Source organism: Dromiciops gliroides, chromosome 5 (assembly GCF_019393635.1).
Source record: "Dromiciops gliroides isolate mDroGli1 chromosome 5, mDroGli1.pri, whole genome shotgun sequence".
Lineage (NCBI taxonomy): Eukaryota > Metazoa > Chordata > Mammalia > Microbiotheria > Microbiotheriidae > Dromiciops > Dromiciops gliroides.
The window spans coordinates 61,358,421-61,372,491 of record NC_057865.1 but is presented as its reverse complement, the minus strand read 5'-3'; the positions used below and the strand labels follow the sequence as shown (position 1 = coordinate 61,372,491).

Below are 14,071 nucleotides of genomic sequence, written 5' to 3'. Positions count from 1 at the left end.
TTAACACTTACTAGCTGTGTGACCCTGAGCAAGTCAATTAACCCCCCATTGCCTCATCCCCCCCAAAAAAGAATGTTCAAAACTATCTTTACATGTAATTGGAAAAAATAAAATACTATTAAAAAAAATTCATCCCCTCTCAGCAGGTGGGTGGCGTGCTTCATCATCAGTCCACTGAAATGGTGGCTTTTCAGAGGCGTTTCTCTTTGTAATGTTGTTATTGTAGAACCTGTTCTTCTGATTCAGCTCCTTTATCTCTGCATCAGTTCATACAGGTCTTCCCATATTCTGAGCTTTTCCTGACTATGGGCACATAATCAAGGCTCTACTGTGTTCATTCATTTTCTGTTTCCCAAGTAAAGAGTTTCCTTAACTTCAGCTGCTGAAACTGCTTGGTAAATTAAAAATCAATCACTCCTATCTTAATATTCCCATATCTCATTTCCTTCAAGTAATAGGCTAGTTTTCGCTTTGGTCATTTTTCTTCACACACTCTTAGCTAAGTGTGAATGCCCAGGTAGGAGCTAAATTAGTAGGCTGCTGTTAAGAATTATAAAACATCACATGTTACAAGTTATTCCTATTATATCTTTCTCAAGAACGCTATAGTCAGTCAGTGGCATAACTTCAGAAATAGAAATACTAGATGCCTTGACCAAATCAGCCATAAAGTGTTTTGTATAGCCTGTCAGAAGACTAAGGTAAGCTTGAGGAGAGAGGAGAGGTCAAACAGTCAATTAGCAGGCATTTATGAAGCCCCTATTGTGAGGACCAGGTACTGTGTCTAGATTCAAGATCAATTGACCAGCTTAAAAGGGAAGTGAAAATCACCTGACTTATTGGGTGTAGGTTGGCTGTGTTCCCAGACCCAAGGAAAGCTGCTTCAGACTATGGGAAGCCACTTCCAGGTCCCACGTGACTGCTGCTCTTCAAGCTCCTGCTTGAGAAATCACCACCTCCAACCTAGAGTCCACTTTCCGGCCACAGGAATGCTGGGGGACCTAACTGCCCATGCAGAGGCATAGTGTTCTGTTCTGTTCTATAAGAGCATTTTTATGCCCAATGGAATTGGAAGTTTAAAGGATTACAAAGTAGGACAGATGTTATTTCTTTAAAAATTCCCGTTTCTTGGTTTCTTTTCATTTTATATGAATCACATACAATTTTTACAATTCAACGAATAGTAAGCATCTACTACATGCAATGGATGGAGCACCAAGCCTGGAGTCGGGAAGATCTGAGTTCATATCTGGTCTGAGACACTTAATAACTGCATGACCCTGGGCAAGTCACTTAAACCCTATTTGCCTCAGTTCCTCATCTGTAAAATTGGGACACACACTGGAGAACAAAATGGCAAATCACTCTAGTATCTTTTCCAAGAAAACCCCATGAGTTGGACACAAATCAATAATAACAACAACTATGTGCAAAATACACTATACTAAGAAATGTACAAAGACACTGCCCTGGACCCTCAGAGAGTTTGTGAACCACTAGAATAACAACACATACTGTACATAGCTAAAAGTGTGTCGTTATCACCAAGAACGGAGGAGGGGGAAGTAGGAATTTCCCAGTGATCCACCATGCTTATCTTTCAGCATGTGACGTTTGTTGCAATTTGAAACATGTGCTGCTGTTTCTGAATCACAGGAAGCCACAGTTCTCTTTTTTCCAGTAGGATCCCAGGGATATGGAATTAGCTTGGGTGCAACTTCTTGGGGCCCACATCTTACTCCACAATGAGCCTCGGTTCTGGAAGCTACAGCAGATTTCCTAAGGTTCCCAGAATGACCTGAAAACTGTTTCAAAGTAGAGGAAAAGCATGTGCGTATCTTTGTGTGTGCGTGCGTTTGTGTCTGTTTCGATAAGGCAATTCGTCTTATCTGAATTTTGTATGTTGTTCTGGTACAATGTACTTTCCACATAGTAGATACTTAATATTTGTTGAATTGTGAGTATGGTATATAGCCCATATAAAATGAAGACAAGAAGCTTATGTAGGATTTTGAAAGAAATAGAATCTGTCCATCTTGTAATCCTTCAAACTTCCAGTGGGTGTGAAAATACTCATAAAATTTTTTTCTTGTTTTTTTTTCTTTACTGAATGGTTGGCACAAGAAAGGAAATAACGGCACACTCAAGCCAGGTCATCAAACCAAGGGGAAGATATCTGCCAGTCCATATCAAGGCTGAACCAGTACTGTCCTAGCACTCATCTTGTTCTGCATAGATTGTTACTCTGTCATTCACAGTGCTGATCTGCTATGCTGATCCTCCTTGATAACTCAAAGTCTTCTTTCTATTTGTTTGTACATTCTAGAAAGCAAAGCCCTTATACATACAGCCAAAAGGCATCCAAACAGTGCAAGAGAAGTCATATCAACCTACAGTTTTGGTATGAATCTTTATCTTCCTTAGATGTCTTTACAAAACCAAAATAGTTCAATAATTATCATTCAACCTTAATAATGAAATTTTGCCCTTTAGCCCCATCTAGACAGCAGTTCTCATTCTCAAACCAGTGAAGACTTTTTCTTCTTTGCCATGCCCAGTACATCAAGAGGTAAGATTTTTTATGTGCCACATGATTTGTCACTTGGCTATTACTGTGCAATTAGAGTGCAGCTAGGTGGTGCTGTGGATAGAGCCTAGGACCTAGAATGAGATACATCTCAGTTCAACTCTGCCTTCAGACATCTACTAACTATGTGACCCTGGGCAAGTCATTTAACCCTGTGTCTGCCTCAGTTTCCTCATCTATAAGATAGGGATGATTATAACACCTACCTCCCAGGATTGTTGTGAAAATCAAATGAGACAACATATGTAAAGTGCAAGCCTTAAAGCCTTTTGGTAAAGATCACTATTGTTATTATTTCAGGGACAGGAATGTTGAAGAGAGCAATATAGAATGCTAGACATTTCTCTTTGCTCACTGAAAATAGAGTTAGCCCCTTTACAAAGTAAGATGTTGTCCCTTTTGGGGTTTACTCATTCCCCTTGAGTGGTTAAATATTTGTTGTTGTTGAGTCATTTCCAACGATTGGTGACCTTATCAGGATTTTCTTGGCAAAGATACTGGAGTGGTTTGTCATTTCCTTCTCCAGCTCATTTTACAGATGAGGGAACTGCAGCAACCAGGGTTAAGTGACTTGCCCAGGATGACACAAATTTTAAGTGTCTGAGGTAAGATTTGAACTTAGTTCTTCCTGACTTGGGGACCGGTGCTCTATCTACTACACCACCCACCTTCCCCTTTTTAATCTTACTTCTCTTGCTATTACTTTATCCTGGCTACTATTAAACTTACTATACATAGTAGAAGGAAAGCAGGGTTAGGGAGTGTTCAAGGGGAGCACAACCAGATGCCGTTTTAACACAGCAAGTTACTTCACTTTTCTTTGCCTAAGTTTCCTCATCCTTAAAATGAGGGGATGGGGCTAGATGAACTCTAAGACCCCTTCCAAGCTCCAAGGTTCTCATGCTATGATCTCTGATGGGCCCAGATGGTATCACACAAACCTCATGGTTTTCAAGCTGATGTTTTCATAGGTTCTGGCTGCCATATTAAAGGAAATAATCTTCTTAGTAAATGTCTTTTCCATTTGCTCCTAAAAAGCCTTTGGAGGGGGGCAGCTAGGTGGTGCAGTGGATAAAGCACTGGCCCTGGATTCAGGAGGACCTGAGTTCAAATCTTACCTTCTCTGACACTTAATAGTTGTATGACCATGGACAAGTCTCTTAGCCTTAGTTTTCATATGTATAAAATGTGGATAATTATAGTGTCTATATCCCCTGGTTTTTTGAGCAGCAAATGAGATAATATATGTAAAGCACTTTGTGAGCCTTTCAATGTTATATAAATGCTAGCTATTATTATCATTAACTTTGTTTTCCCTCTTCATTTCTGTGCCTGGCTCAGTATTCATGTGCAGCACCTATATTATCATTAACTAACCAATATATAGCACCTCAAGTTTTTCAAAGCACTTTACGTAAACTTTTTTTATTTGATAATCACAACAACCTCTTGAGGTAGATGATGTAATTACCTACATTTTATAGATGAAAAAACTGAAACATAGAGATTAAGCAACATAGTTAATAAGTATCTATAATAGGATGTGAACTCAGGTCTTTCTCACTGTAAATCCAGTGTTTTATCCATGATACCACCTAGCTGCTTTAAGATGCAAACATTTATGAACTAACTCAATGGATTGACTAAGGAGTCTCTGTCATGTTCTGGGATTAGATGCCCCAGTACATCATCATTCACAAAAAGGAACATCTCTTCACTCGGGGTCTTTGAACTTATTTTTAAATATTTTGATAACTCTTTCAATAGAATTGATTATGTTTGTAATCTGTGTGTTTTAGTTTATTCCTTCAAAAATATTATTGTGGAAAGTTATCCATAGGCTTCACCAGACTGCCCAAGAGGTCAATAATACAAAAAGATAGGAAAAATCCTTGGTCTATGATATAAAGAATTCCTGGTCCATGAGGACTGCACTAAGCACACTTCATGAATGTGACAAATGCCTTTGACAAGAACACAGCCTCCATCGCTGTTTTACGTTTCATCTGATTGTGATAACCCGAGGATAATTAAACAAACTGGCTCCGTGGTTGTAGCTATCAAAGAATCTTGTCTGATCCAAAGGTACAGGAAACAATTTGTAGAAGAAGACTCTTTGTTTTTCTAAGTCACATACTTTTTTTCAGCAACAAACAGAAAACATAATGGGATATTACATTCTCTGAGCCATTTAATCAGCTGTGACCTCCACTCTTCATGGCTTGGAGTTCCCAAAAGCCTTGCTAGTAGAAGGTAATGGCTGACAGTTTCGACCATTCCAGAAAGGCTTGGGGTAGTCTTTGGCCATGGCAACTCATGAACTGGATCACCACCAATACCATGGTCAGCAGGAAAGTGACCCTTACAGGAGTCTATTTTGTGGAAAGTTTGTGATCAGCACCTTTGGAGGAAGCGCCCACACTGATCAAACCCAAAGAAGTAGACTTTGGGGAGGGCAGCTAGGGGCACAGTGGATAAAGCACTGGCCCTGAATTCAGGGGGACCTGAGTTCAAATCCAGCCTCAGACACTTGACACTTACTAGCTGTGTGACCCTGGGCAAGTCACTTAACCCTCATTGCCCCTCCCCCGCAAAAGTAGACTTTGTTTAGTATGGCATGCAAATATAAAAAAAGAAATGGAAATTTAGTGATCACTTAAATTAGCAGAGCCAGACTCAAATAGGATCCTTGTGGCTGCATATCGATTTAGAAAGCCACATATTAACATTACATGTATATATTTTATTATATTTTTATTTATTTTGTTAAATATTTCCCAACTACATTTTAATTTGGAATGCCCCTGTAGCCCTGAAGAGAAGTGGATTTGATGTCTCTGTATTAAACCATAGGTTTCTCACCCTCTTCTAGCTGACTTGATTTTCTGATATTCCTCTCCTAAAGGCATAATATAGTATGGTACACATTTATTTTTACTTTGAGAGCCTTCCCCCCACACTGGATAATTTCCTAACTAAGCTTGGGATAATTGACACCATCTAAGAATATTACAGAACCAGACCTGAGCATCACTAACTTCAGTTTTCTGACCAAGTCAAGTCCAAGTACATTTCACCAATCAGTTTCCAATAGTTTCCAACAACAAAAAAAATTCAGACGGATAATATCATGTGTGTTTTGGTCAGGATAAACTGTGATGTCATGGAAAATGAACTGGCTTAGAAAGCCAAACACTTGGGCCTTTATTCTGGCTCTGAGTATCTGCCTGACCTTTGGCAAGTCAGTTAATCATCATCAAACATTTATGAATCCCCTCTCTTTTTGAGAGATAATGACTTCCCATTCTGCATTTAAATGGTGTGTGTTGGAGGGTAAAAAGATAAAACAAGAATAATATTGTACTGCTCAAAAATAAATTTGTTTTCTACATTCTAAGGAGAAACAAGAACATCTGCTTGGGGGCTTTGATTGTTTTATCACTTAAACCTTTGCTTAGATACTTTTTTGTATCTGAGATGGAAATTAAGAAGGTTGTGAATTTTAATAGTAATAATTCTTAGAATAGAAAAGGGAGGGATTAAATTTCCTTAATTCACAAATATCTTCTATTAAATAAATGCCCCTTCTTTGTTGCCATTCCATCACTTTCCAAAACATAACATTCTTGACTTTTAGCCCCAGGTTTTATTCACACACTGAACACATTCTTTCAGCAAAATATACAAGTAAAAGTTTTGTGGTAAGCAGTAGATACTTCAGAAAGAGAATTGACATATTGTGACCAGTAAGAATAGCTCACATAGGGGCAGCTAGGTAGCGCAGTGGATAGAGCACTGGCCCTGGAGTCAGGAGGACCTGGGTTCAAAGCCAGCCTCAGACACTTAACACTTACTAGCTGTGTGACCTTGGGCAAGTCACTTAACCCCAATTGCCTCACCAAAAAAAAAAAAAAAAGAATAGCTCACATTTATATAGTGCCCAGTATGTGTCAGGCACTGTGCTAGGCGCTTTACAAATATCATCTCATTATATCCTCACACCAACCCTGGGAGGTACTATTACTACCCCAATTTTACAGTTGAGGAAAATGAGACAAACAGAGGTTAAGTGACTTGCCCAGGACCACAAAACTAATAAGTATCTGAGGCCAGATTTCAATTCAGATGTGCCCATATCCACTGAACCATCTAGCTGTCTACTGATTGTATATGAGAAGTGGTGGAAACAAAGGCAGTATAAAAGTCTGTGTGCCTGGGAGAATAGTGATGGATTTGTGGAAGCTGAGAGATGAGGGGGGGTTTGGGGAGATGGATCAGGGTGCTGAGGGAGAGGGAGAGAAAGCAGGAGAGGGAGGGAGGAGGAGGGAGGGAGAGAGGGAGAGGGTAAGGGAGAGATTTAGGTGTGGAAGTCAGTCACCTACATAGAAATCACTGTTGAAACCATGGAAGTATATGAGATTATGCAATGGAAAGAGTATAGAGTGAAAACAGAAGTAGGCTAAGGACTTGCAGCCTTGGACTATGCCCAAACAGAGCCAGTGGAAGAGGCTGAGAAGAAATATTCAGAAAGATTAGGAAGAGAATCGAGAAAGAGTATAGTGTCTAGGAAGAAGGGGTGATCAACAGTCCTGAGAGATCATAAAAGGGGAATCTTGTCATTTACTTCCTTGGACAATAGTAGAGAAGTGTATATGTGAGGGGGCAGGCAAAGGGGGAGAAAGGATCAGAGATTTCCCACTTCCTTCTGTCTCCTAGTTAAATGCATTCTACAGGATCGAAATTTTACTATCAATAAACTTTTCATAGAATCAGAGAATGTCAGAGTTGGAAAGTACATCAGAGACCATCTGGTCCTACCCTGACCTCAACAGGATTATCTTCTGCTACATGCCCAACATGTGGTGTAAGACTTTACATTTGTCTGTGTTAAATTTAACCTTATTAGATTCTAATCATTCTAACCCATCGTAATCTTTTTGTATCCTGACTCCACCAGCCAGTGTGTTAGCTATCCCCTTTAGCTTCGTGTTGTCAGAAAACTGGATAAGCATGACCGGCATGACTATATCCAACTCACTGATAAAAAATGTTATAATACCATAACGTCAAGCACAGGTAGATCCCCTGGGTTACTCCACTCACCACCTCCTTTCAAGTTGACCCTGAATTATTAGTGACTATGCTTTGGACCCCACAGGCTCCAGATCTACTCACGATATTATTGTGTAAGCAAAATACATCAATAATAAGCAAGCATTTATTAAGTGTCTACTATGGACCAGCCACTATAATGGGCAGTTGGGATTCAGAGACAAAAGAAAAACAATTCTTGTCTTCAGGGAACTTTGTGTGTGTGTGTGTGTGTGTGTGTGTGTGTGTGTGTGTGTGTGTTTGTGAGAGAAAGAGAGAGAGAGAAAGGGAATGAATGAATGAATTCACATGTAGAGGCATATACAAAATAGACATGGTAACTTTTATGGGGGAAGACACTGGCTGCTGGAGGACCTCAGTAAAGCCTCATGTAGAACATGGTGTTTGAGGTGAGTCTTAAGTGAAATCAAGAAGTACAAGAAACAAAGGGACAGAGGGAGGGAGTATTTTTCAGGCAACCAGTAAAGGGGACAGAGAGGGCTGTGGAGTGTCCTATGTAAGGAATAGCAGGATGGCCAGTCCAAGTGGACCGTAGAATGTGGGAAGTAGAAATGTATGTAATAAGGCAGAAAAATGGAGATGAGACCAGGCTGTAAAGAGCTTTTGGTGCCCCAAAGAAGCATTAGTATTTTATCCTAGTATTTTATCCTCCATTAGCCATTGGGATTTATTAAGTAGGGGATGAGGTAACATGGTCAACCAGTTAGTCAGCAAGTATTTATTAAGTGTCTGCCATGTGCCAGGAACTGTGCTGGCGGCGAGGGGGGGGGCAAAGTACAAGGAATAAAACACTCCCTACTCTAAAGGAACCTACATTTTAGCAGATGAAATGAGAATACACACACTTTCTCTCTCTCTCTCTCTCTCTCTCTCTCTCTCTCTCTCTCTCTCTCTCTCTCACACACACACACACACACACACACACACACACAGCATAAACATAAAGTTAATAAACATACAGAGTCATTCAATACGAGGCAGTTTGGGAGGTAGAGCACTGAAGGTTAGGGGGATCAAGAGGAGGTGTGCAGATTGAACAGTACAAAGGCAGAGACAGGACATGGGATCTTGTATGTGAGACACAGAAAAAAAGCCAGTTTGGCTAGATCCCTGAGTAAGTGACGTCCAAAGACGTTGGGGGCAAGTTGGGTAGGACTTCAAAAGGCAAACAGAGGAGTTCACATTTTACCCTACAGGCAATAGGAAGCCACTGGATTTTGTTGAGTAGAGGAGTCAGATGATCAGGTTTTCACTTAAGAAAAAAATTATTTTGTTAGCACTGTGTTAATATGGATGGGAGCAGAGAGAGACTTAAGGCAGTGTGGCAATAATCCACCTGATGTGGAGTAATGAAGGCCTGAACTAAGATAGTAGCTATGTGAATGGAGGGAAGGGATCAGATTTGGGAGAGTTATGGAAATAGAAATAGCAAAATTTGGAAACTGATTGGACACGTGGGGTCAGGGAAATTATGGAGCCCAGAATAATGCCTAGATTACAAACCTAGGAGACTGGAAGGTGGTACCTTCAAAAGAAATTGTGAAGTTTGGAAGAAGGGAGGATTTAGATGGAAATATAATTAGTTGAGTTTGGGGCAATGTTGAATTTAAGATCTCTCTGGGACATTCAATTTCAATTGTCCAATAAGCAATTAGTGATGTGGGATTGAAGTTGAATGTCTGGTCAAATCTGATCTTTTTAGGTTATGTGGATAATGAATCAGAGCAGAGAGACTTAAGTGAGGGAAAACATTTAGGAGACAATTGCAATAGTCCAAAAGAGAGGTGATAAAAACTATGTTAGTAACTGTATGATTAGAGAGAAGGGGCAGATGTGAGAAAGGTTGTAGAGGTAGAAATAATAAGATTTGTTAACTGACTGGAGATGTGGGATGAATGAGACTACGGAGTTGAGGATGGTACAGAGGTTGAGAACCTTGGTGGAGAATGATGATGCCTTTGGAAGAGATATGGTTTGGAAGAGGTATGGGTTTGGGAGGAGGAGAAATAATCAGTTCCATTTTGGATGTGTTTAATAGCCTATGGGATATCTAGTTCAAAATGTCCAATAGATATTTGGTGATGTGGGGTTTAAGCTTGAGAGAGAAAGACTAAGGCCAAATATATAGATGTGGTAATCATGAAAAAGGAGGAGGGCCCAGTACAAGACCTTGGTCTATACCCACAATTAAGAGGCATAACAGGGATGATCATCCAGCAAAGAATATTGAGGAGAGATGGGTAGGAGAAAAACCAAGTGAGAATAATGTTACAAAAATCCAGAGAGGAGATCTCTCCAAGTTTGCCATGAAAGACTTTACCAAATACTTTGCTAAAATCTAAGTAAACAAAAATAGAATTAGACACAATAAACTGTATCTGAAGCATTCCCTTTATCTATTCATCTTTTCAGAAAGGAAATGGGGGGGGGCAGCTAGATGGCGCAGTGGATAGAGCACCGGCCCTGGATTCAGAAGGACCTGAGTTCAAATCCGGCCTCAGACACTTAACACTTACTAGCTGTGTGGCCCTGGGCAAGTCACTTAACCCCAATTGCCGCACACATGCAAAAGAAAGAAAGAAAGAAAGAAAGAAAGAAAGAAAGAAAGAAAGAAAGAAAGAAAGAAAGAAAGAAAGAAAGAAAGAAAGAGAAAGGAAATGGGGCTAATCTGGCATGACCTGTTCTTGGTGAAGCCATGCCTGATCTCTGCAATCACTGTTTCCCTTTCTAGGTATTCACCAACCATCCCTTTAGTAATACCTCCTGGAATTTTTTCAGGAATAGAACTCAAGCTCATTGGTACATAGTACACAGACTCCCTTCTCTTTCTTGGAAATTGGGATGACATTTGCTCTTCCCTAGTCCTGCTTGACCACTCCCTTTTGCCATAGTCTTTTGTATGGCTTCCGTAGTGTTTCTACAATTACATCTGCTGGTTCTTCTAGTTCCTTAGGATGAAGTTCATCTGGCTTGGCGATTTAAACTCATCCAAGGCAGCTAGGTACAGTCTGGTTATCTGTTTTCTTATCTGGAGTATCAACTTCTTGTTAGCCATTTTTGTCCTCTTATTTGCCCTCCAAAGAGCATATTCTCCTTGGTAGAGAAAACTGAAGTAAAATAAACATTGAGCAGCTAACGTTGAGCAGCTCTGCCTTCTTTCCTTTGTGGATCATCATCATCCCATCCGCACTAAGCAGCAGTTCTATTTTTTCATCCTTCTTTTTTTTCCAAATGTAAATTGTAAAAACCCCTTTTTGTTGTCATTGGCTTTACTTGCCAACATCAGCTTCTGTAGCACTTTCAGTATTGGGCTATGCTTTTATATTCATTTTGTTATTACCTGCCCTTACTTCCATCTTTTCCATGCCTTTCATTTTATCTAATTCTTTCATTGATCCATTCATCTATTTATTTATGTGTTTGTCTGTCTCTCTGTCTATTTACTCATTCATTCATTCATTCATTTGCTGGTTTGCTTATTTGGTGGGGCAATAAGGGTTAAGTGACTTGCCCAGGGTCACGCAGCTAGTAAGTGTCAAATGTCTGAGGTCGGATTTGAACTCAGTTCCTCCTGAATCCAGAGCCGGTACATTATCCACTGCACCACCTAGCTGCCCCACCTTCTCCATGCCTTTTAAAAATTTAAGTTGGATAATGATATATTATTCTCTGTATATTCACATTAGTCTCTTTAGGCAATTCCCCCTTTAGGGAAAGGCATTGGCATCATTTGTGTTTTCAGATTTCCATTCTTGAGAGCTTTCTATCCTTCCTAAAGTGACTTCCCGGGCAGGATTTTAAGCCATGGGATACTTCTCCTTTCTTAAATAAACTCTTTGAAATCTGCTTTCCTGAAATCTAGGTACATGTCAGACTAGGAATAATTATTCCTCTATTTTGCTATCACATTCTCAATTGGATTAGTCCTTTGAGGCTTCCTGTCAGTTTTTAGGTCATCAACATTTTCCTCCTTATTTGATCATTTAACTTTTGAAAGGGTGAGATTATCATTATGGAATGTCACAAAGTTGTTAGCTACTCTGTTTTTGTCAGAAAAGGGAACACCAGCTGATGTCAGAAAATTGGAGTTATATATTACTTATGTTATGCCTCCATGATAGGTTTGTGATCTATGTTCCAGTCTTCTATTTCCTCTTGAAAATATGTTCTCCTGAAAAAAAAGTGTTCCTTACATGGGCATGTTTGATTGGTATCTTCTCTAGGAGGCCATCCTTAATGCTATGCCAACAAGTGATGTTCATGAGCATGAAAAAGGTAGAGAGCCATTGCCTTAGCATCCTCAAAAATTTTAGAAAAATTGCAATAAACTAAGATTGTGAAGTAATATTGTGAAATAAGGTTGTGTCCAACACACACATATATTTATTTGTTCCATATTTTTTATCTTTGCCCTATCTTTCAATATGCCAGGATATATAATAAACCATCCTTTTAAAAACATATGTTCTTTTGGGGGCAGCTAGGTGGCGCAGTGGATAGAGCACCGTCCCTGGAGTCAGGAGGACCTGAGTTCAAATCCAGCCTCAGATACTTGACACTAGCAGTGTGACCCTGGGCAAGTCACTTAACCTCAATTGCCTCACTAAAAAAAAAAAAACAAGCAAAGAGTAATTTGGTGGGGGTGGTCAATTTTTGAATCTAGAGAGGATGTTGGAAAGGGAGTTGTCTCCTCCCCCACCCAAAAGAAATGTGTAGAGGCAGCTAGGTGGCGAAGTGGATGGAGCACTGGCCCTGGATTCAGGAGGACCTGAGTTCAAATCCAACCTCAGACACTTGACACTTGATACTTACTAGCTGTGTGAGCCTGGGGAAATCACTTAACCCTCATTGCCCCACAAAAACCAACCAACCAAACAAACAACAACCAAAAAACAAATCACCATAAGTTCCTTTGACCTAACTCTGATTGGATGTGTCTCCAAAAAGAAATCTGGTGGTTCTTTTCTCTGGATTGGAAAGGGCAGAATAAAAGTGTCAATAGAGAGATGATATCTAAGATATCTCTTTAACTTTTAATATTATATAACAGTAGTGCCCTAACCATCATTCTGATTTCTAAAAATAATTATTCTTCCTTCTTTAGTAGCTAATTTACTACCAGTAAGTGAAATAGGCATTAGGGAAAAGCGGATCTGATGGTATCAAAACATATTAGATATTAAAGATATTAAAATTATGAAATCAAATAATGATGCAGTTTAACAACTTTTTGTTGAGTGGTACCTGCTTCTTTAACAGAGTAAAAATTATTTTTTCTCATATTGTACATTTTAAACCTAAAACTCTAAGAAAATAATTATAGATATTAAAAACAGATAAAGATTGAAAGAGAGATATAGCCTGTGAGATGACTAGATGAAAGGAAGCAGTGTCTGCAAATTTTCAAAGCATTTTAGGGCAGAATTGCAAAGAAGTCCCAGCCTAAGGAAGACTTGTAACTTTATTAATTTTGTTTGCTATTTCACAGTGATAAAATTTGGCATCTAAGCCTCCCATTGTATAATGTGCACTGTGACTGATTTTATGTACTCAAGAAGACCTTTCTCACAGCCCAGTAATTGGGGGGTATTGACTTTGTAATCTTTGGAAGTCTTCTTAATGAGCAAAAAAGACACGAATCTCATAGATAAAACCTCAAAGTAACAGTGCCTCTTTACGGGGCTTGTCAGCAAGAGAAAGCTCAAACACAAATATCTGATGCACAAGGGTGACACAAATTAAGTAGACAGATTACATTGTTCTTTTAATCCAGAAAGAAAAATTACAAGGGGAATTTCAGAAAAACAAATAAACAACTTCTAAAAGGTAACTTCTGGACAGTTAATGGAACCTGAAAAATCTCACTCAGGAATTGAATTTGCCTTTCTTCCCAAGAGTATGTGGAACTCTTTATTAAGTATGAGAAGGGGTTGCAGAGAAAGACTTGAGCTACTATCATTGATACATATTTCTTGCAAAAATCACCATATAAGAATGGAAAAGTATACATCTAGTACAGAAATATTTAATTACCAGAAGTGATAAAGAGAAAGTCAGACAGATTCTAGGTCTAAGTGTCAGTGCAATTTTTTCGCATAGCCTTCCTGATCTAGCCCATTTATTAAGCACCTACTAAATGCCAGAAATTGTACTAAGCACTTTTAGAAATATCTCATTTGATCCTCACAACAACCTAGAAGGTAAGTGCTATTATTATCCCCATTTTACAGATGAAGAAACTGAGGCAGACAGAAGTTAAGTGACTTGTCCAAGGTCACACAGTTAATATCCGAGGTCATATTTGAACTCAGGTTTTGCTGACTCCAGGCCCAGTGCTCTATCCCTACCTGCCTCTATTCAGCGGTGCATAAT

At 39.3% G+C, this 14,071-nt stretch overlaps 1 protein-coding gene across 1 annotated transcript in view; it reads left to right on the top strand.

Moving 5' to 3' along the window:
• C5H10orf67 (chromosome 5 C10orf67 homolog) overlaps window positions 1-14,071 on the top strand; it is a 105,557-nt gene that overhangs the window by 82,553 nt on the left and 8,933 nt on the right. The window contains exons 15-16 of the mRNA XM_043967512.1: window positions 2,327-2,401; window positions 2,494-2,569. Coding sequence (XP_043823447.1) covers window positions 2,327-2,401; window positions 2,494-2,569 — 151 coding nt within the window. The remainder of the gene's footprint in view (window positions 1-2,326; window positions 2,402-2,493; window positions 2,570-14,071) is intronic.